At 48.3% G+C, this 24345-nt stretch overlaps 1 protein-coding gene across 2 annotated transcripts in view; it reads right to left on the minus strand.

Moving 5' to 3' along the window:
- Positions 1-2347: 2347 nt before the first annotated feature.
- NEURL1 (neuralized E3 ubiquitin protein ligase 1) overlaps positions 2348-24345 on the minus strand; it is a 276518-nt gene continuing 254520 nt past the window's right edge. For both annotated transcript variants that reach the window (XM_032786088.1, XM_032786089.2), the window contains exons 5-6: positions 6188-6334; positions 2348-4505 (exon numbers count right to left, since the gene is read on the minus strand). In XM_032786088.1, the coding sequence (XP_032641979.1) occupies positions 4264-4505; positions 6188-6334 (389 nt within the window). In that variant the 3' untranslated portion in view covers positions 2348-4263. The remainder of the gene's footprint in view (positions 4506-6187; positions 6335-24345) is intronic.

Below are 24345 nucleotides of genomic sequence, written 5' to 3' on the forward strand. Positions count from 1 at the left end.
AAAGCCCCCACCCCAGCCCACTGAGGTTGGAGGACAGCAAGGGTAGTGGGGGAGCAGGGGCTGGGATGTTCAGTTTTGTGCGTCTAGGAAGTTGGCAATCCTAGTGCTTCCTGAGCTGAGTCGGACTGATTTGTGGGGGCAGAAGGGCCCTTGAGCTCACACCTGAGTCTGCATCCAGGCTCTGTGTAGCCCTCTCCTAACTCCCCAGCCTACTTGACAAAGCTCCTGCTAACGCCTGGTGTTCAATCCACCATAAAACACATGCGTTTTACTACATTTAAACACACTCAATTCAATCAGGGCTGCGGGTGCCCTGTGACCACTCCTCCCTGTTTGTACCGTCTTTAAAAGTAACGATGTAGCCATGAACCAGCCAGCTGGGGCAGACTGACTAGAGATGATGCTGACTGCATTGGCTTTATATATATATATATGTGCTCACTTCCTTCCCCTCACACTTCCTTATGCTCTTAGCTCTGCCCTGCAGTGCTGTAACAAGAGTGAGGCACTTGCCTCAGGCACACAAAGCGGAGGGGCGCAGCTCTACCGTGATCAGCGGTGGAAGAATGAATGAATGAAGTGGCAGCGACAATCCGGTGGTGGATCCGTCTCTCCGAGATGGATGCAGGGACCCGCTGCCCAAGGGCCTGGAGCCAGCCTTTGCCTCGGGTGCAAAAATTCCTTGTTACGGCTCTGCTGCACTGGTCCGGGGCCTGCAAGGTTAGGGACAGCTGCTGGTATACGCACTGGAGTTGTCTCTCTGCTCTTGGTGTTTGGGCAGGTCAGTGATTATTGTCATCAAAAGCCAAGTGTTTGCACATAGTCAGATGGGGAAAGCCCATATTCTAGCTGAGATGAGTTTGGCATCCACTCCTGCAATGCTCACGCAGGGGCAAGGCCTGTCTGACCCAAAGGGCTGTTTCACGTGCGTACAGTTGGAGAGCCTTGCCCCTGTCATTTAATGCTGCAGCACTGGGGGCATTTCAGATGCTGTAAGAGTTAAAATGTAGGAACTACATCCACTGTATGCCAAAGGTGGGAGCTGAAGGTGGGGCTCTGCTGGGATTCCCACAAGTGGGGTTAGGAGCCACCCATCATCTGGCACGACACCATCCCTGTTAAATGTGATGCTTAAAAATACATTCACCAGTTAAACCAATCTCTGGGGAGACAGTGGCTTTCCACACACAGTAGCAGCATCCCGCTAACTTTTATTAAGAAATCCGCATAACTCTGCCTCTGCACTGAGTTGCTCCTTTCCACAGCCGGCTGTTGGTGAGGATGCTGCAGTAGTGGCAGGGGAATTAACTCGAGTGCCATAACTCTATTTATATATTAAAATCTACAATATAGAAACAAATACAGTATTTGTGACTATTGGCCAAAATCTACTGGCACAAGAGGATTGTTTGCTGCACACCAGGAGAGCAGCTGATACACCTGCATCCGCTGGGTATGTGTGTGTGTGGGGAGCTATCCAGCTGCAGCTGGGTGGGTAGATGCTTACATTGCTAAAGTACTTCATTGTGAAAATAATTAGGTATTAATTTCATGATGCTTCTGCTAGGAGTTTTTTTTCCCTTCTCCACGCACATCCCAGCTTCCCCACCAGCCAGCTGGTGATATATTACGAAGAAAAGTAATGATGAAAAGCAAAAAAAACCAACCCGGTTTTACGTAACACCCCCTCCTCCCCAGCTCATCACCAACATGTCCCCCCATTTGCTCCTGACAGGTGTCCGAGCCTGTGGTTGCCTTTGCCCAGTTCCTGGGAGCAGGTGGTTAGGCATGCAGGAGTGGGCTTGCTGTCTCCTGTGAAGAACGTGCCTGCTTTGTAATGCAACAGAGGCCACAGAGAGCTCTCTCTCTAAGGATCATGTCTTGGACCAGCACTCAGCTGGTAATAGTCAGTTTACCAAGAGTGGAGGAGCTGGGCCCTGGCACTTAGGGCAGACAGATGCTATTTGTTCAGCTGCTACACTTTCAGTTACTTACAAATGTGAGGGCCCTTTTGTAGCCTGGCTCTACCTCAGCTACAATCTTCCTCCTGCGAGCAGAGCTGAAAAGTATGTTGCGCTCATGAAAAGGACGCCGTGTGGGCAGTCGCGCTATTGGGAGCAGCAGCACTTTGATGATGTTTTGTAGCAAATCCGCATTATGTGTTACTGAGCAGAGCTACTTCCCTGTGCATAACAAAGCCTCTCCCTTTCAGTGCTTCTTGGGGAGGGAAACGGACCATGCCCTGAAATGCACATGGGGCCTGATGTGCCAATAACTAACTCCTCTTGCTCCCAGGTCACCGAACTGTCGGTGAGTTTGCTTTGAGAGGCCAGCACCTAAAGCTCTCATTGCAGTCAAGGGGCAGCACAGAGGTACATGAGCTACAGCCGTGGTCCACGGTAACTGAGCCCATGATCTGTCAATGCTAGACTGGGGCTGAGATGTGTGTTCGGGGCCCATTAACACTAGAGAAGAGTATAAATGAGCCATATCTTGCCTGCCTTCTCTGCTGTGCAGCCCTTTGGAAAGCAGCAGGCCTGCTCCTTCGAATACTTCCCACCACGCTGAGGCCTTGCTTGATCTCCCATTGAAGTCAATGGGAGCTAGCTGAGGTCAAGCCCCCTCATCCAAGATTTTCATTAGTGCTGCATTCAAGTTTGTTCAGAGGAGCCTAGTTTCCTGATGGGGCTTGTCATGTTCTGAAAACGAGGCCACTTTACAGTGTCCCCAGTTAGACATAAAATCACTAGGCCTTGAGTTTGCCACTACGCTGAGCCTCGTGAACTCAATGGGCACCCAGGTGGGGCCGCTCGGCCCCAGAGGGATGGGGCATGCCTTGCTTGTGTTGCAGCTGTGGACCAGGGAGGACTGACAGATCTAAACTGAGATGATTGCAGCCTGAGTGAGCCCAGCGGCTGCCCAGTACTACACTGTCCTAGAATGAGTGGTCAGAAGGACTCACAGACAGACACATACAATGGGTGGGATGCAGAGAATCTGGCTACTGACGGGGTGGCAGCAGGAGCAGCAGCAAACCAGTTCTCTCCCTTCCCCCCACCCACCTCCAGCCCTTGAGTGAGCAGAAGCTCCTTCGTTAAAACAAAGAAACAAAATCCATTTTAAGCCATTTCTCCCTTTTTTGCTTGTTGATGACTAAGTGCGTTGACCGCCCTGTCACATCAGTGTGGCCAAGAGCGTGTAATCACCAACCAAGTTTCCTTCCTTTAAAGCAGAGAGAGAGACATTTAACACTCTACCATAAAAACAGAGCCGGGGGGCGGGGGTGTGTGTGTGTGTTTGTAGACATTCTTCCTCAGTGTTTTTTGCAAGTGCTGACTGAGGGGTTGGGGGAGAGGCCTTTGGCTTGTGACAGGAAGGGCAGGGAGAACTCAGGAGCAAGCATCGGTACAGTGGGGTTATAGTCATGCAGTGCCACAATGAGCCAGGCTGCTGGGGCACTGCTGCTGAAAATGTAATCCCATCACCTTGCTGGACAGCAACACGCAGAGCCATGGCCACACCAGAGTCTTTCGCAGGAACCACATGCTGCACACCCATCCACTGCCTCTAATGCATTTCTCCACTACCAGAAATTCATGGGCCCACTCCCCAAGCACTCAGCACATCGATTTCCAGCCACCGCTCACAGGACAGCATCGAGCAACCAGGGCTCCTGGGTGTTTTTCTGCTACCAGCAAAAGGGTTTGGCTTTATAATTTATCTCCTGCCAAACTCGCCCTTTCACACCCTTTGCCATCAGCACTCCTGCCGGACACTCAGCACTTCTGAACAGTCCACACAGCCCTGTCCTTTTAAGAGGCTTTTTTGAAATGCGGTCAGTTGCCCCCAGAAGGCCGCCTTTCTTCTCTGTATTACTGCCACTCACCAGCTGCCTACTGTTGCTGTCCACTGGGCAGAAGGTGTGCCTCACTGCACCTTTCCTGCTAGCCGAGCGGCGGGGACATCCCTGGCGATGGTGTGGAACAGCAAGAATGGCTCCAGCTGCTTTCTTGAGATTAAAATGTAAAACCCATTGGAAAGCATGGTTCAGCTTGACTTCCCTGATGTGCTGGAGTTCAGCCCTCGTTGGGGGCAGGGGAAGTGGAAGAGCTGTCACCAGCAGAACCCTCCCCTCCCTGCCTCCAGCCTCCTTGGGGTGGTTCAGATGTTGAATTTCACAAATGATGAGTGAAGACAGAGACCCTCTTGCTCCTCTCACATATGCCCCCACCCATGCAGTTCCCCCCAACTCATGCTGCTGTTCTAAGTGCTGCGATAAGTTTTGATGATATCCTTGATGGCCCGTCTGCAAATCGGGCAGCAGGCGTTGGCCATCTTCTTGAGTTTCAGCCCACACGGGTAGCAGAGACACATGTGTCCGCAGGAGTAAATGACGGTATCTACCATGTTCTCGTAGCAGATGGTGCACTCGTCCCCCCAGACCCCTGAGCCAGATGGAGAGATGGGTGACTCCGGCATGCTGACCGGGGAGTTTGGCGCTGTGCCTGAAATGCAAGGAACACGGTCGCTCTTTACTCTGTCATGAGTGTCTCAGGGTTAGGGAGAGAGGAGTGACGTGGTCAGAGCAGACTCCTGGTGCACCTAGTACTGCAGGGAGCACCCTGCACAGGCAGGGAGTAGAATGGGTGATTTAACAGGTCTCCTTCAATAGCTTTTGCAGCTAATCATGTCCAATAGCTGAGGCCTCAGCAGAAGGTGAGAAAAGGCCATAATGCACCTGCCTCAGTGCACAATGCTGCACCACTGGGGAAGGGAGAATTCCTCTGGACTCTGCTCTAGCACAGAAAAAATCCCACACTCTGGATTGGCATCTTTCTGCCAACAAATCTGCAGTGCAGCTACAGAAATGCTGACCGAAGAGGGCTTCGGTCAGCATAGCTAACGGCATGCGGGAAGGTGGTGTTCATATGCTGGCACAAAACCACTTTTATTGGCGTATGTTGCGTCTACATGAGGTGGTTATGCCACCATAGATGCTGTAGTGTAGACACAGCCTAAGAAATCTGTTTCTTCTAATAACAGGTTACAGAGTCTCCATGATGGGACGGAGGGTGGTCATGTGTTAAGGGCATAAGCCTAAGAGGCAGGAGTCTTTGTGTTTTATTCTCGGTTCTGCCACTGACGCACAGCATGGCCTTGGGCAAGTCACTCCCCCTCTTTGCGCCTTCTTTTCCTCATCCGGCAAATGGGCACCATAACTCTGAACCTAGCTCACCTGAGCTGTGGTGAGAGGCCTGATGTATGTTTGGAAAGGGGGCAGAGCTCCTGGCAAGGAAGGGGCTATATAAATGCAAGAGATTCTGAGGGTGAGTAACACTGCTTTTTCATGGGATTGGTAGTAGAGTTGTGCAGTTTGCCTAGAGTTTAGGCCAATACACTGCAACGAAACAGCTGCTCACTGCAGCGGGGGCCAACAGGGGAAACAGGCTGTCTGATCACACGCCCAGCTGGCCCACAGAGGGAGCGCTGCAGTGTCCGAACACTGTACAAACGTTCACTATGGAGGGCACATTGGGTTGGCTGCTGTTTAACGGTTGGAAGGGAGGGAGGGCAGAGCTATGGTGACAGCAGCTCTGAGATTGGTGCATTGTTTGGTGACATGAGCAGGGGACTGAGGCCTTGGGCAAGTAACAGATTGTGAGTTCTCTGGGCAGGGATGTGCCTCGATGGCATGGGGCACTACCCTCCTACAAACAGCCACAACCTCTCGGTCCCACGGGAATTCTCCTTCCTTCCCTCACTGAGAGAGTGTGAGGCTGGATGGAAACTTCTGACCTCCTCTGGGATTCATGGTAACAGGGCCTGGTGCAGAATAGCAATGTAAACAGCCTCCAGGAATCTCCCCCGGGGCAGCTGCATTTCACAGGCGGGTGTACACAGTCTAGAAAGGTGGTTGTCCTCCTTTGAGATTTTTGATGATGAAAGAGGCTACAAAATTACTGCTGTCCAGTATCACTGCATCTGGGCAGCTTCCATGTAAAAACATTCCCCTAGGGACTTCATGCATCTCTGGCTCTTCTCCCTTACTCACTTCGGAAGCTGATAGATGCATAGATCGATGCCGCTCCATGCATTTAGCGCACCAATGGGCATTGAACTGGGGACCTGGAAGGGTGGCAGTGCAGAACATGGCAGGGAACCGTGACTGTGGGCGGGGCAAACTCACCGCTGATGGAGCTGCAGAGCAGACCGGAGCCACACGTACTCAGAATTGGATCAGAAACCCCGCTGCAGAGAACCGTGGGGGAATTTGGGGCTGAAGTGGGAGAGCTCGGTGTAGATGGTCCCAGTCGCTCGGCCAATATAGTGGAACCTGGACAATAAAACAAGCACACATGTGGTTTTTAAAAAAACTTGTCCCCATGTGATTATTCCAGACACTAGACCCTGCTCCCGCACAGGGCTACCTGCCCGGGGCTGGGCGTGCATTGCTCCTTCTGAGCCATGGTAAGTGCCATCACAATGAGAGCTGGGGGTGAAATCCTGGCCTTACTGAAGTCAGTCGGTGTTTTGCCATTGACGTCAGTGGGACCAGACCTTAACCCTTAGTTTCCATTCCTAACAAACCCATCCTAAGCCAGGCACAAGACGTCGCCTCGCCCCCCCTTCCCAGCCCCCCCCCCGATGCTATCAGCTGGCCTAAAAGAGGTCTGAACGCACCCCTCACACACACACACACACACAAAGCTGGATCCCTTTGAGCCACTGTTCTGCAGTTTTACATGTTGCTTTTCATTAAATGTCACCCACAGCCTCACCCTCCCATGCCCCAGCAGCGTCACATCCAGGGATGAGGCTGGGGCCAGTAGGAGATGCAGCACTTGGCGGGGCAGGCTGGAGTGGAGCCCAAGGAGCGATCCCCTTGGTAATGAGTGCTGTGCACCCCCAGAGCTTGGCACCACTAAGCTCACACCACGGCACTCGAGATCTGCCTTCCCAAGGGCCCGGCAGGCAGAAAAGCGCAAGTTCTGATCTCTGTCCTGCGCCATGTGCTGTGTGGCCTGAGCTGAATCATATCACCATCCTTGCCTATAGAAAAGGCAACTCCTTTGTAGCTGTTTGGAAGCTCTGTTATTCTCAGGTAACCCCCTGCCTGGACGTGGCCAGCTGGTGCTCAAAGGCAACAGACAGCAAATTAACGCAGGCACTTAAACTGGGAAATGAGAAAACAGGACAGGAAAGATTTGTACTAATTGGTCCTGCCTGGGCAGCTGACCCCTAAGAAACCCTGTAGATAGGAGCCTGCCAAGCAGCCAAAGGGGAATCCTGCTTGGGGCAAAGCGACCCAGACACTAAGTGCTGCAATAAGCAGATGAAACTCCCCTGACTGCGTGAAAGGCCTGAGTGTGAGCCCTTATGTTTGGGACGCTCTTGTCACAGGGCCCTGTTTGTGGAATCCTCTCCTAGTACATACCTCCATGCCTGCTCCCAGCCACCGGAGGCAGAAGGTACTTGGCCCACTGTTTCCAGCTGTTTGCTGGGGAAGCAACCAGCTCTGCAGGGGAGCCCCAGCGACAGCATTACAAACTCAAGCCGGCTCAGCCTGCTTGTCCTGTTGCTATGATAATAATCAGCTGAAATGTCTCCCCAGAGGCAAATACAGACAATTATAGATAGTGACAAGGGTCCCCCCCCCCACTTCCCCTCCCCTGGGGAAGGTGGATGGGGTCTGCTGGGGAACCATACTACTAATGGCTGAGGGAGGATGGCTAATGGGGATCAGAGCAGGCACAAAGGAGCAACTGGTTTGTCTGGAGTGCCAAGGTGTTCAGTCTCTTGTGGAAGAGATGCCAGGGATAGTTCCCGACCTGAATTTAAATACCCACAGACGCTTAGCTTCCTTCCCGTTACCATATATGGAGCTGAGACAGCAGGGTCTACAGCACAGTTCAATGAGTCGGTGGCTGCTTTCAAGTGAAAAAGCACCAGGAGGCCTGTGGGCAGCATCTTGCTTCAATTTCTTTGAGGGGGTCAGGTGAGGCTACCTGCACTTGGTAGTCAAAGCAGGCTAGAAACAAATCCTAGAGTCGAGCAGGTTAAGCCACCCAAAAGCCTCCTGTAGACAACTGGATTTAATCAAATGTCGGCCCTCAGCCAGATATCTGACCCATATTTAATGCACCCAAGGTGCACTGCATGAGAAGGGCATTGGATAGGAGGCACAGAAAGAAAACTAGCCTGTTCTGCCTCAGTTTCCCTGTTGACACCACCGAAGAGCACGTGAAATGAAGGCCTGGCCCACCTGGCTCACTGCGTGTGGCGTTATTTGTCTCACCTCTACCTCTGTTAAATGCCTTTCCTACTTGTTACATTCCTGCTCTGACAGAGTGCATGTGCTGCTGGTAAACAGCCAGCTAGGCAATACACCCAGCACACAGGACTGGGTCGCTGAAAAACAGGGACTGTAGGTTCTGTTCCTGCGCTGACACAGACTTGCTATGCGACCTCAGGCAAGTCACCTAGGGAGGCTTAGGCCCAGAGGCGATTTGTGAAATGGAGATAAGAGAGGAAGTGTATGGCTTAAAATGCACTGAGTGTGGTTAAAGTGCACTGAGTGCCTCAGAGGGCAGCTACCATGCGAGGGCAGCTACTAAGCTGTCTTTGGAAAAGTCAGGCACCTTCTTCTACACCGAAGTGAGCAGTGCTGGAATTCCTCTTCCGCTGTCAGCTGAACTGCTCCTGAAATAGGCTAGGACACCATGGTACAGCCCTCTTTCCCAGCCACTTTACTGGGCACAGCAAGTCTTTGTGACAGATCATAAAAAGCAAGGGCCTCTCTTCTCTGCATGGATGCTGAAGAGCTCATGGCCATGGCCCTTTTCAGAAGAGAAGGACTTCCCCTCTCTCAGCAGCGTGCTTGCACCAGATGGCTGTGAGCCCCACTTTCAGAGGTGGCTGCATGTCAGTAATGCTGTTCGGCTGCAGTCTTGGTGGTGACCAGCAGTAAGAGCAGCAAGACGCTTTAAGCTGCGTAAGTACTGAAAGTCTGTCTCTCCTTTACACAACTACCTCCTCGCTTGGAGATGTTACTGAGACTAAACCTCTGCACATACACCCCCTGTAGTAACGCAGCATTTCATACTGCCAAAAAGGTATGTTTAATACGTCCTAACAAGCTACCCAGTGTCATAATGTTGTATTGCTGTGTGCTGTTAAACAGCTGCTGCATTGCACCCCACAAGTAGCTGTGTTTTAGCAATCCCTGTGTATTTTATTATATGAATGATATTACTTAGCACGTATCGTGTACATCACATCTTCAAAGCTCTGGAGAAATTTTAACTGAATTCTTCTCAGAGCATGGTGAGGTCGGCAGCTCCATCTTGGATATTCAAAGGGATTTGGGTGCCTAACTTGGTTAGGTTCCTTTGAAAATTCCTGCTGCTATCCTGTGAGTGTCTCAGTTTCCTTGGAGACAAGCGACTTTCTGACTTGAGTGAGCTTTATCACTGGGAGCTGGATTTGGGTCTCTGGATAGGACGGAGCCTGTCAAGTCATCGCTGGCCATAAGGGCTGGACATGTCCTATTACATCAAGCATTCTATGCTGTCTGTAAGAGAATTTTCGTCATCTTGCTCCAAACCATACGGGGCCACCATGTAGATTATAAAACTCAACATCTGTGTGTTTTTATTTTACATTGGGATGGTTAACACAGGCAGCCGACGGATCTTGGGATTATTACCTGGCACGGTTCATTGCTCTTCTCAGTGTGCACAACAAAACCAGCAGGGGACTTGTTCCTTATGCCCCTGGCATTTTGCCCTTATGGTATCAGAGAACACCAAACCATGCCCTCGGTCCAGCACTGTCACATAGCTACTGCTGAGGTAGGGCGTGGGAGCCTACAGTAACCTAATATTGCCAGTCTCAGCCTGCATGTGACCAAATGTTTCTATCGATAATTGCTGCCTTCTCCTGGAACATTCTCTGTGCCCTGGTGTGCGGGGGGATGCTTCACACATATTTCATTACCTTTTTGGAACATTTCAGCTCCTTCATGTTGATTCTGCAATCAGCCAAGGCAGGACTGTCAGGAAGCTGACACTATTATGAGAAATGCTGAAGGAACCAAAAAGTCCCTTTCTGGGAACAATGCAGCTCCAAGACTGCAGACTGTCAGCTTAGATGCTCCCATGTTCCAGACCTGCTGTGATTCCCAGCCCTGTCATTGAGCCCTGCAACCAACCTTCCTCCCTTTATCCTGTTTTCATCCGCCACAGACAGCACAGTTTGGTGACTCTGATAGGAGGAGGCACAGAGAAAAACCACCTCAGAAGCTGCAGTTCTAACCAGCTCAGTCAGCGTCTGCACAGTGTTCTCTGTGCTGCTTCACAGAACTGACAAGGCTGCTAGGTCTGCAGGGACCTAGGGCATCAGTCTTGTTCTGAAGTGCACATGACATGGGTACGTTGGTGTAGATCATGGCCTCCCTCCACTCCGCCTGCTCCCTCCTCGGGAAATATACAAGAATGCCAGCCTGGTGCTGAGAGATGCTCAGCACCCACATCTTCCATTTAAGTCAGTGGGAGTGGCAGGTGTTCAGTATTTCTCAGCCCCCTGGAGAACCTATTCCTCAGGCTTGGAAAGAATGAATCAGCGTGTGTGTCCATGACACAAATTTAACACTCTGGAGTCGTTGGAAGTATCAGGTTGCTGTCAGCATAGCTGGCATTATGCCGCCCTTGCCGGGGGCCGGGGATGATCAGATTATTCTGTTCACGGTGGGTGGGAGGCGCGCGGAGGAAGAGGGGTAAGCGCTGATCTGCGGGGCCGGTTGGCAGGCAGGAGGCACTGGGGAGGTGGAGAGGAGCTGATGGGGGGGGCTGCACCCACCATTTTTTCCCCATGGGTGCTCCAGCCCCGGGGCACCCACGGAGTCGGCGCCTATGCTCAGATGAAAGGCAGAACTGGAGCCTGGAGGGCTGGCTACTCAAGGATGTGAAGGAGCTGCATAGAGCCTATGTTCACAGACACCAGCAGTGGAGTCTCCAGTCTGATGGATGATCTAGCAGTAAATGGAGCTAATGGATAATACATACTGTAAACAAGCCCAGCGGGGCATAGATCACAGCACAGTCACTATACACACAACAAAGGGGAACATTCACTAGCCAGAGGCGTTTACAAAACAAAACACTGCTTCTCATCCAATCAACCTGGATGACGGTCCCATCCTCAGGCTCAGGTCAGGTTTTGTTCCTAACAACAGCTGACAGCTCACCTCATTAAACTGAAAACAAACACAGGCAGCTGAATGCTCTTTTCCTGGGCCGGTCAGAGGCGCCTCTAATGTTACAGACCATGTACGAAATGAAGAAGATCGTGGTCGACAGCCATTGGCACATAGAACTCTCCACAATCAGACTAAAGCTAGTCTATGCTGGAGACAAAGCAACGAACACCGGGGGAACTAAGGGCCACCCCCCTACACCCGGTATCTCACCACCTTCTGCTCCAAATGCAAGGCTCTTTGCTTTGACCTTGCCTTCTCCAACATAAATATATAGCAACCGGTCTATTAAAATAGCCCTACCAAAACAAGACCCTCCATCATGCCTGTTTCTGCCCCAGTGGGAGAAGAAGCCACATATGACAGCTGCTAGTCACGTTGATTAACGCACTGCTGGAAGGCGCTCAGATATGCCAGTGTTCAGTATAGTATAAGAACCACTACAGGACACAATAGAATTACAGTAACTGGCTCTGATTAATTCTAAACACACACGTATATTCAAGACCAAACCCTGCCATCATGTGTGTGAACACGGAACTCTACAGGACCAGCTGTGTACATCTGAGGGGAGGATCTGGGCCTTTAAAATATCAACAACTCTAAATATTGGAACATTCTTCTCCTCCTGAGACAACTAACATTATGGCTTGCAGGGCCTGATCCGATACACACTGAACTTGCTGAAAAGATGCCCATTGACTTCAGTGGGCTTTGGATCAGGCCCATATAACAGTAGGTTTATTCAGGGCCATCCAGAGGGAGTCGGGGGACAAGTGGGGCAATTTGCCCCAGGCCCTGGGTCCTGCAGGTGCCTCCACGAGAGTTTTTCTGGGCCCCTGGAGCAGGGTCCTTCACTCGTTCTGGGGGCCCCGGAAAACTCTCATGGGGCCCAAGCCTCCAGAGCTTCTTCTGCTCCTGGTCTTCACCGACGGGGGTCCTTCCGCTCTGCGTTGGAAGGACCCCCCGCTGGTGAATTACCACCGAAGCGAGACCTGCCGCCGAAGTGCAGCCAGGTCTTCGGCGGTAATTTGGCGGCGGGGGGGCCCTTCCATTCCGGGACCCGCTGCCGAAGTGCCCCGAAGACCCGTGGCGGGAGCCCCCTGCCGCCAAATTACCACAGAAGACCCGACTGCACTTCGGTGGTGGGGGGCCCCCGCTTCGGTGGTAATTTGGCGGCAGGAGGCCCCCGCCGCGGTTCTTTGGGGCACTTCGGCGGCGGGTCCTGGAGCAGAAGGACCCCCCTGCCACCGACTTACTGCCAAAGCAGGGGCCCCCCACCGCCGAAGACCCCAGGCCCCCAGAATCCTCTGGGCGGCCCTGGGGTTTATTGGCCCCATTTTCAAACCACTAGTATCAGATAAAGGCCAGTGCTGATTGAACAACAGGTAATAACTATCCTCTGCATTTCTGCAATATCTCCATGAGAGGATCACAAAGCTCTTAACTTTTAAATGAATGAATCCTCCCAGCACCCCTGAGAAGGAAGAGAGTATAACTGTTAACTGCATTACTAAACCCATTTTGCAAAGAATACTTAAGCTTGACCAAGATGCACCAGCTGTGGGCAACAAGAATGCTTTGGCTTTTGATCCAAGTGACAAGGCATTCATCAAAGGGAACCTCAAGCGCTGGGTTCACTCTCAGCAGAGATCAGTCACAGCCTATGTTTTTCCCAGTATTAAGCAGCCTTTTCTTTGCTCAGGTTCTCTTTTGACTGTGGCTGTTGAAGTGCTGGTGGGAATTGGTCTCCTGGCTTCTGAGCTCCTTTAGGGAAGGTGCACTGTTTCAGGAGAGGATGACTCCTGAATTGGGAGACAGTGTAGCAAAGAAAAACAATACACTATGTATAGAATATCAGGGCTAGAAGGGACCTCAGGAGGTCATCTAGTCCAGCCTCCAGCAAGACCTATCCTCAGACAGATTTACCCTAGATCCCTAAGTGGCTACTTCAAGGATTGAACTCACAACCCTGGTCTTAGTAGGCAAACGCTCAAACCACTAAGCTAATCCTCTCCAACAGTACCCAGATCTTATGGTGATGGGTTCCTAGAAATGTGGGCAATAACATTGCATGGGAAGTCTAGTCTTGAACACATCAAATTCCTATATTCAGTGGTTTTGCAATGTGAATCACTCAGATGCCCTAGCAATGGCATTGGCCAAGTAATTAAATAGTAACGAATGCTCAAGGCAAGATTACAAAAGTGATTAATTTAAAACTCCCCCCTCCCCCCTAGCCCTTGCCCCCTAGCACCTTGCCAAAAGATTCTCCTTTAGGACTAAAATTTGCTGGACTGGCTCTCAGCTGAACGATGGGGCAATTTTGAAAGTTTAAGGGAGATCCCCTGTGAGATTGAGGGGGAAAAATACACTTGCCCCATCGTAAAGAAATAAAGATTATTTCTATGCTTGCTTTCCACAGTTAACTCAAAAATGGGCAAACACTGAGATTTGCTGTTGTGTTTATCGCTAACCAGGCCCCTGAGAAGGACTGAGAAAAAACAGCTGGATACCAATAGTGATGTGTCATGCAAACATTTCTTTCAAAGCTGTTCAGTAGGTGCTTAATCAGATGTGAGTAGAGATGCTATGGGATGGTTGTGGGTTAGGTCAGGGAGCGATGGAGTAACTGCCATGAATCTAAAGGCTTTATAATACACTTCTCACCATGGTACCTAGCCCTGGAATGGCTGACACAGAGGGCCATGGCCATTTCCCAGCCCAGAGGCCAGGATAATGGCAACAGAGTGAGCTCTAGGGTGGCTTGATCAAAAGCCCTTCAGACTCAATGGACAGATACCCAGTCACTGCATGGGACTGGGACCAGGCCTGTGATGCCTAACATGCTACTACTGTGTAGGAGGATGGTTTTAGTGTATGTGCAATGTGCCTCAGGCAGCACGGGGTCAGGATTCATCACCAAATTTGATCCACTAGTTGGATCATTGGCTTCCCCGGTTTGGGCTGGGTACTGACAGGGAGTGCCATGTAGGGTGACCAGATGTCCCGATTTTATAGGGACAGTCCTGATACTGGGGGCTTTGTCTTATATAGGTGCCAATTACCCCCCATCCTGATTTTTCACCCTTGCTATCTGGTCACCCTAGTGCCATGTGAATGCTGATCCATGGACAGTGAGGGAAGATTACTCAGCACTTGTACAGGGAAAGGGATGTAAATCATTACTGACTCACTATCTCCTTTCCCTGAGCACTAGCTACAGCATTATACACCCCTGTATACCTTCAATGCCTAACCTACAAGCCTCGAATGCACAAGACTCCCTCCAAGTCAGCAGGGTCTGCTCCTGGAAGCCTCACAGAAATGGACTCCACATGCTTAGAACTAACACTGCTTTGAAGAGAAAATAAGTTGGAAAGAAACATTTATGTCATAGGCTGGTGCTTTCCCTTTTAAATAGAAACAACCCCCCGCCCACCCCGCCCCCTCCGCTTTGCTGAAAGAACAACACTAGTGAACATGGGCCCACCCGTGCTTTGTGGCAGGATCGAACGCTGTAAATGCTTTGTGGCAGCGCACAATGCCCCTGGCAAACACTAGCTCAGGTGGTTGATTCGGTTTCAGTTGTTTGCATTACCTGCCAATGCTTTTATGAGTGTTAGTCAAGCATCATAAATATAACATTCACCCAAACGGTACAACCTGCAGGGCTGTATTTATCAGGGATGTTCCTAGTCTGCAAACTCAAACTTAGCTCTTCTTTCTCCGTATATTAGCAGCAAACCACCATCTCAATTCAGCCTTATGCTCTCATTACTTATGAGGTATTTTTTTTTTAATGGGCTCATACTACCAGGGACTGGCCTGGCCTGTTAAGTTTAGACCTTCCCCAAACAATGTAGTCAATGAATATTCCACCCTGGGTGCCACTTTCTCATCATCTGTGGTAGAAGCAGAAGCGCTTGAGGGAACCGCAACCTTATATGACCTATAGCTATGTCTCCACTGTGCATGTCATTGGGACTTTGACTGCCGCCCCCCCCCCCCCCGGTGTAATACACTCACTGGCGTGTGAAGAGATTATCCAGCATAAAGACCGGTACCTTATCGTAACTGGCTCTCTAGAGGTTTCTCCGGGTGGACTTCCCATTCAGCATGTAGCCACGATGTGCTACAATGGGGGAACAAACACCAACAGATAGGAGCCAGAGCCAGAACGACTCAAAGGAGAACTGATGCTTGACACAGTTTTAAACTGGGAATTTTCAAAGGTGCATAAAGGAGTTGTTCCCTAACCTCATCGTAAGTCCAATGGAAGATGCATCTAACTATCTTAGAGAACTTAAGAATCCCACCCTTTCACTTTCACGTTGCAGGGAGCTCAGAATTTCTAAAAAAAGGCTCATCAGCTCCCCTAAAAAACACCCAACATAAAAAAACAACCCACACGACACAGGTCTATCACAACCAGACACAGCACACACTCTCTCCTCAAAAAACTGGGCCATTATTGTTTAGTGCCGTAAATAGGAGCTGAAGTTTTTTACAAAGCTGGTCGCCAGTTGTAGGTGTTTTCCTGTGAAAAAATAGCTGTTCCTAGGCAGGGTTTGTCCCAGCATATGTGGGTACTCCTGCAACCATTTCCAAGGGTTATGCCATTCATGGATTGCTAAAAAGCTAAGCTCCCACAAACCTATGCATCATGCCTTAATCATTACAGATAGCAAGTAGTATCCAGTGGCAGGCCTTAGGGTCTCCTTGTTCTTGCCATGGTAAAGGCCCAGCTTGATACCCCAGGCATCAAAACAACCCCAGAGGCAGCCCTGCAACAACAGCCTTGGGCAGACCAAGGGGCCTGTAACAATGGGCAACTTATCAGAGTGAGTGGGTGCCTGAGCACCAACTTGCCGAATGGCCCAGAGTTGCTAGTCAAATCTCCCATACTAAGATGGAGAACCCCTCTCAGGATGCTTATTGCGGGGGGGGGGGGGGGGGGGGGGGGGGGGGGGGGGGGGGGGGGGGGGGGGGGGGGGGCCAATTAACTGCCAGGGCTGGCACACAGGGAGAGAGAAAGGGAGGTGTTGATGAAGAAAGCAAGGGCAAGGCTCCCCCGCCAAAAAAACAATATAAAGCTGTAGCATTTCAGGGCTAGGGGGCGGGAATCAGTTCAGCTCTCTCCTTACTAACCTCCACTGTCCTCCATGGCACAGGTGGACATAGGGCTTCAGCAAAGCTAATCATCTATGGGCCACGTCATAATGGACCTGCAGTGACTTCCCCCCAGCCCCCCTCTCCACGCTTCCAATGGACGAAGATTATAGCCACAGCTTAAAGCGATACCAGGTGAACACTGGGTTACGAAGGGAAACACAACAGAACATTCACCTCCAATGGAAGAATTCAGAGCCAAAAAACCTGAGCTGCCAAGAGTTGGGGTTTTGGGATTGTCTTGCTTGAAAAAACCCTGAAAATCATGTGTCTTGCTCTGTTATGACAATGACTATTAACTTCAGAGCTCTCAAGACTAATCATATTAAACACCACCTTTCTGTGGCAGACAGTCCAGCCCTATCCTCATTGCCATAGGAGTGTCATATAAAGGCCGTTTGGCTCACACACGCCAGTATTGTGAAGGTGGATGCTCTTTTCTGAACAAGAAAGAAACAGCCATCAGGTCCAATGCTTGAAAGTTCAGCACTCATCCAGCAGAGAGTGCCAGTACTGAGATGGCAGCTGGGGGTGGAATAAGAACCATCTAATCGCACTGAAAACTTTCCCCTCTTCCTCACCGTTCCTCTGAGTTTCTATCGCGTATTTCGTTGGGAGAAAAGAAAAACTAGGTGTTATCAGGCGTTTAGTCTATTCTGTCAGTCTTGCAAGTAGCCAGAATCATTAACTCATGCCAGTGCTAGTCCAAGATTTATGCAGACTTTATCTTTCATGACAGATGAGCTATAATTCCAAGAGGCTGGTAAATTATCCCATATGCAGTTTATTCAATGCAGACAAGCAAAGGCGTGGTGAGATAAGGGAGATCCATATATCACTGACTATGAACAACTCATTGAATCCAGGGATATTTTATTATCCTGATGGTGATAAAGACTTAATTGCCATTGTCATGGAGGAATGACTGCAAAGGGGAAGCATTTACGACGTTATAGGATTTCTGCGCAGGCTGAGTCCCACAGCTGTCACTCGAAGAAGTTCTGCTTGTTTTACTCAGTTGTAATCTATGGGAAGTATGCTCCAAATAGCACTCATCTAAACTCTCATCCTGAGAAGTGCTGAGTGCCTTTAATTCCCACTGGCTTCAGTGACAGCTGCAGAAGGGTCAACAACACACAGGATCTGGCTGTGAACAAAGGGGAGTACGACAGAGTGGAACCCCAGCTCCAAAACTTCACGTAACTTGCTACAGCAGATAGTGCCAGGCCCATGTCCTGCGTCTAACCCACACAACCAAATTCCACACACCAGAAAACGCGTTCATTTTATTTGGCTCCTGGAAATAGACATCATGCCACCATGAGCTGTAGGCAGATGAGAACTCAGGCACCCATGCCAGCCAGGAGCGTGTCTGCAGTTTGCCCAGGGGGATCTGAGAGGCAGGACTTCTCTGTTCTTTCCACTGACATGGCAACTCAATAATACTCTACATGTGTTAGCTGAGGGTCTCAGACAGACGCCTCTCATTATGCCCACTAGCTTTTTTAAAGTAAATGGGGAAACTGAGGCACAGAGCAGTGAAGTGAGTTATCTAAAATCACACAGGCAGTATGAGGCAGAGGCAAAGACAGAAGCTAACTCCAAAATCCCTTCCACATCTAAAGCCTTCCTATAGCTTGGCTCCTTCCTCTGTATAAAGGACATGAATTGATAATAGTGCTATGCCTCCAAGGCCGTTGGGTGGGTTTATCAGTTTGTTAAGAGTCTGGAGATCTTTGGCTGAAAGGTGCTGTGGAGGTGTACAGAGACATGGTGTTTCCTGGCACATCACCAGCACTGATGCGACAGAAAGAAAATGATGAGGCAAGCCCCATGCTGTAGCGCTAAGGGTCTGCTCCAATGCATGTTTGCTAAAAAGCCGACTACCCAGTTTTGTATGATCTGTGCTTGGACAGCTTCTCATTATGTTAATTTTACTTTTAAATGAAGGGAAAATGGAAGGTACACAGAGGATGCAATATTCTTGAGAATCTCTTACAAATTAGCATTAGTAATGCCTACATAATTCGCTGAGAAAAATAAAACCCAGCCTGACGGAAGGGCTTAGCCAACCTGGGCATTTGACACACATTAATTTCTTTCCAAGATGTGTTGACCATTTTAAAACTTTTAGATATACACCAGAAACCCCCCAAAATGCTTCCAAATGGATTCTGCTAAAGCAATAAAGTGCCGTTTGCCCTGCGGTTCACCAGAACTTCAGGCAGTTAATGCCATAGAATGCAGGGCTGTTAAATCCGTATCTCTTTAATGAGGCCATTTTCCATAGACAAAATAAAAAACATGGGCCATAAAACTCTGGGGCACTCCCTAAGTGAATGCTTGTTAAAGGAAGAGGCCCATTATATGCATTTTTTGTGTAATAATGTTATGCATTTAGCAGTAGGGTATTTTGTAGTATATTTATTTTAACCCATTGATTACTGGCAGTTTCCAAATGACCGGAGTGATACAAGACTCCCATGGTTCAGATTCCAAAGGTAGAGCCCAGGGAAATGTACTGGCTGTGTCTATGATCATGTTGCCCTCTGGTGGCTAGATCACAGGACCTACTTCTTCACAGATCTCCTTTATCTCACACGTCAGAGACTCGTTTATTTGGTGCTGAAGATACAGGATTCTAGTCCTAGTTCCCCACCTAGATGTGTGATTTATCCAGCAACTGTACACACTACCTGCAGCACAGAGATGCACAGGCAACTAGTGCACACACAAATCCTCGTTTAGATACAACTGAGCTGCATGCAAGCTGCAGCAAGTGCAGGTGAATTAAACAGACGCTTGCGCACATATTAATGGATATTTGGGGAGAGGTTTTCTTGAACAAGTGCTGTGCTGTGAGTTGTCTCTGGGGTCCAAGATGAGGAAAGACAGTGGCAGCAGCAGACCAGCAGTAGTGATATAAGGACCATTTCCTCAGGAAGGCTGGCTAACCATAGCAGGACTGTAGGGGATACTGGCTCAGCTTTGCAGCCCCGTGCAGAGGCAGAGGGGCATCAGGTCAGCCAGCTGCCCCGAAGACCCCAGGAAAGGGAGGGGACAACCTCCCTCTGCCAGAAACTTTGGGAAGGTAGATGGAGAAGATGCATCAAGAAAACAGTGGATATGGAAGTCCTGGTGAGAAAAGGAGGGGTCTCAGCTAGGGAGTGAGTTCAGTCTCCATAAACCCAGTGTGCCTTGTGGACCACTACCGGTCTATGAAAAGCTGCTCGGTCACATGGTGCTGGCTTGTCCACCTTGTTTCCATCTGAAACAAAACCAAAGTGACAGAAAACTAAACGAAAAGCAAAACGGGACAGTGCACGTAGCTTTATAAACCAGCACAAGGCAATTGCCATGTGTAAGCAACTGCCATAGCTACCTGCGAGATCTTACTTGATTGCACTTCGGAGATGGATGTGGCTGCATGGAAGAAGCTCTCGATTCAGATGTGGACCACATGCAGAAAAGCTTTAGAACCCCATGCTATAAGTTATTCAGTCTCTGGCTTCTCTTCTGACACTGCCGATAAGGGTCCCAGTTAGTGCCAATCATGATTACGTTTGTGTGATGGAATACAACCAGCCAACTAATAACTGGCCTGAATCTCAACTCTCCCTTCCCACTGAGCATTCGTCAGAAGGTAACAATCCTTAGCCACTAATGGTCTACACCAGATTTAAATTAATGACCTAAAGACTCTGTATGCCATTACTCCTGTCATTCAGTGCCTCACGCTACCTCTTTTACCCATATATTAATGAAGCGCCTGCTTGTTTGTTTTTTAATTACCTACAAGGAAACTTTGATCTCTATGCGAAGTTCACTTCCCCAGGGAAGCTCAAAAACAATTTGTTGCATGGAAGCAATTCATTCTGAGATACAGCAAAGTTAAAAAAAATAATGTACCATCACTTGGCTTCCCAATGAGTTTCTACAGAGACTTACTGCAGCTTATGCTCCTCCAGACATGAGTCATAACTTCCAAAACCTTCTGAGGTCAATCAATTTTACTTTCTAAAATTAATTACAATGTAAAAGGCAGCCCAGTATATTCAGTCCAGGTCACTTCAGGCTTTCAGGGCTCTCAATAAACCTTTGCCTGATCCAAGACACTTCCTAGCAAAAGCTGGGAACAGTAAATCACTGTTGTAATACGCTGGTCGTGTCCACTTTACAAGAACATTAAACCTGAAACAATGAAGTTGCTAAGTTCCAGGTTGTTTTGGTTGCACCATGGGCTGCTTCTTCCTCTTTTAATGTTCTCTCACAATTGAAGCACAGTGTCCTTTCTCTGTGATGAAACTTTCCTGGGTTGGGGTGAGGGTAGAAAGGGGAACATACAACATTAGGTTCCATGTATGGTATGCAAAGCCTGTGTTTCATTTCTACTTGGCTACTCAGTCTCCTAGAGATCAGTAATATTCCAGTCCTCTGTTTTGTGAACGGCTCCCTTATACACGACAGAGTCACAGAATTTAAGGTCACACAGGACTATTGTGATAGGCTAGTTTAGCTGCCTGCACAACATAATCCAGAGAATTTCATCCAGAAAATTCATGCACCAAGACCAGTAATTTGTGGCTGAACTGGAGCAAATCTTGGAGGAAGAATCCACCACACCCCAGAAAATCTGCTCCAATGGCTAATTACCCTCACTGTAATTACCCTTATTTCAAGTCTGAATTTGTCTAGCTTCAGTTTCCAGGCACTGGGTTGTCTTACGACCTTGTCTATACTTTAGAGAGTTTGTACTGCCAGATATCACTTCCCCATGTGGGTACTTTTACATTGTGATCCAGTTGCCTTCTACAGCTTCGCTCTGAACTCTGAGCTCCTTACCTCTTTCATTGCACATCTCTGCAGCCTCTCACCCAACTGCGATGGTGCTTGGAGTTTTATTTATTTTCTCCTTGGCTGAAAGATTAATTAATCTTAATTTCCTGGTTTATTACTTCCCTTAGGATTAATTTAGTTCTAGTGAATTGTACTGGATTGATAAAGACTGAAGACAACACCCCTGTTTATTGCACCAGTCCCTGCAATGGCCTATCTCAGGCCTTGATCTTATAATGAGCTCTGTGCAGGTGCAGCAGTTTCCTCATGTGGAATTGTTTCTATGATACTACAGTACTTCTCAATCCTTAGCCCAGGAAATAACTCTGGTATCTCGGATACTGGTGGGACAGCTGCTGTTGGTAAATGTTGACTTTGTGATGGCAATTACAGTCATCAGATGACAATGACTTTCATTTGTCATCATCCTGAGTCACAGCTAAACGGCTGATCTAGAGGTGGAAAGGTCAGTATCTAATAATCAGTCTCCTGAGCCATCCAATCCTCTAATTCACCTTTCTTAATTCTTCTAATTGTGCAGTGGCGCTGCCAGTGGCCAGGAATAATTTTATCTGTATTGCAGAAAAAGCAGAAAGGCTGGAGAGGAGAACGAAACACTTTTGACTTTAAATTCCCGGCTTTTGGAGTTAATGTCACAGCTCTTTGTTCCTTTAATTCAGTGTGGTGGTGCTTTACTTATTTTAATAAGGGCTTGAGTGATATCCCTAGGAAGCCATTTACATCTGCTTTATAATATTTGTTGCACTAGAATAAGCAACCATAATGGTGCTTTTTGCACTATTTGTGCCTTCATTTCTTATTGTCGTAATAGAGTTTTTGCATGTTTCCCACTGACTGCCAGAGAAGATGGATATAAATGACATTTCTTACACTTCAGATTCACTATGGCATCATAGAAGCTAGAGATAGGAATACTCTATTAGGTCACTAGTTCATCCTCCGGCCTGGACATGATCGATTCATATGACTGATGCTGTAACTAGAGTATCATGAAGTGACTAGTATTGGTGAGAGTCTGATAACTGCTCTGTATAAACAGCCCAACTGCGTTAAAAACACTGACATTTTACAACAATCCAACCTAAGGCTGCAAAGTTACATTTATGGTTTAGGCATGTCTTATAATGTAGGCAGTGCAAATGTCATAACATTGTATTGGATGATGCTAGTTACTGTCTAGCCAGCATTACAATAGACGTACCAGCAGAGGGATCCTTATCCTTCCTTTGGGGACATTAGATTAATGCCAACACTTACGCTCCTGTTTAAAAAAATTCTAGCTTGTCCTCTTACAACCACGTTCAGGAGACAGTTACCGTGTGTGCTCATGATACAGCTGGAAAAATGGGTGGTCTGGTATCAAAGTAAACTGTGGTATGGTGGAAGCCTGATGGTTCTATTCTTCCCTGTCCCTACCAGGCCAGATGGGACCTTCCTTCTCAAGTATAGTATCATTTAATCCTCTTTATTCCCCACTCAGGTCTCTTTGGCTTGATCTACCATTATCAGAATGATGTGCCAGCTGGGAAAAAAAAAAGCTAGCCAGGTCTCTGTACAGCACGCAGAGTAACTGTAATCAAATTGTATCCCAGTGGCTATTAGAAGATGAATAGTGGTTAAGGCAATAAACGCTAGTGTCACATTTGTTATGCTTGAGCATTTTAATTACAGCAGGATGTTAGTAATAAAAACTTATGCCAAGGATTCATAAGTCAAATAGATCATTTAAGGTATTTCTTCTCCTATTGCTAATAAGTCACTATAATCAAACATATCATGAAAGAAAGTCTTGCAGACAAGTAGGCAAGTTCACCCCAAATCATCGTTAAAGGGGGTTACGTCCATTCCCTAAGAGGAGAGTTTAGCCACTAGCTCTTCCAAAAATAATTTGTTTTTTCTGTTTGATGGAGGGATTGTTTTTGTAGTGGGCCTTTAAAAAAGCAAGGGCCATATTTTCAAATTAAGTAATTATCATAGAATATTAGGGTTGGAAGAGACCTCAGGAGGCCATCTAGTCCAACGCCCTGCTCAAAGCAGAACCAACACCAACTAAATCATCTAAATTACACTGACGAATCCCATTAATTAGCTATATGCACATGCAGTCTGGTCACTGTGTATCCAAAGTAGGCATCTACTTGCAAGCCTAATTTTAAAAAATATCTGTTCCTAAAAGTGAAGTAATGCACTGCAGAAAGATTAGATTTCTTACTCTAAAAACTATCATGTTTATACTAGGACTCAGATACCCCAGCGAGGAGCACATTCTAAATGCATGATTCACTTGAGATGCAGATATAAGCTTGCAAGATCACTGCTATTTAGTCAACCTATCCTAGATTATGATAATCATATTTTCCCTTAAAATACACCTTGAAAGAGTGAAGAGAGATGCAACTTCCCATAGGGACTTGTAGGCACATTGCAGGTCTGCAGTCTGCCAGGGTGCCTAAATTCATATCTGAGCAGGAGGCCTGACAGGAGATTGGAGTGGAAGAGAATGGACAGGAAAAGGAAGTAGGAGACGGTCGGACTGGCTCTGAGGCTTGGTCTATACTACAGAGTTAGGTTGATGTAAGGCAGCTTATGTCGACCTAATTATGTCAGTATACACACTGCTGCCTTGCTCCCACCAATGTAAGTGCCCCACTACACTGACATAACAACTCCACCTTCACGAGAGGTGTAGGGCTTGTGTTGGTGTAGGTCGGATGAGGCAGTCTCCACGTAGACTTTGCACATACTTACATTGACTGTTGGATTTCTTGTCAATTTCACAGCTCTGTGCTGGAGCCCGGGAATGTTATGAACTAGTCATGGTAGTGAACCAGTAGCCAGGCTACCCAGGCTGCAAGCAGTGCACAACGGGAGTAGCATCTTTCAACCATTCAGCTTCAAATGGGGATGTGAAAAATTCGTTGGTTGACATCATACACCAGAAGTTTGGAAGAAATTCAGCCAAATGACTTTTCAAAACCAAATGCCTGCACAGCCTTAAACTGCTGCTTCTCCCTCCATAGCAAAAGTGACATAATTAGAGGATTTTAATTAACACCTATTTG

The sequence above is a fragment of the Chelonoidis abingdonii genome, chromosome 16, assembly GCF_003597395.2.
Source record: "Chelonoidis abingdonii isolate Lonesome George chromosome 16, CheloAbing_2.0, whole genome shotgun sequence".
In the NCBI taxonomy this organism is placed as follows: Eukaryota; Metazoa; Chordata; order Testudines; family Testudinidae; genus Chelonoidis; species Chelonoidis abingdonii.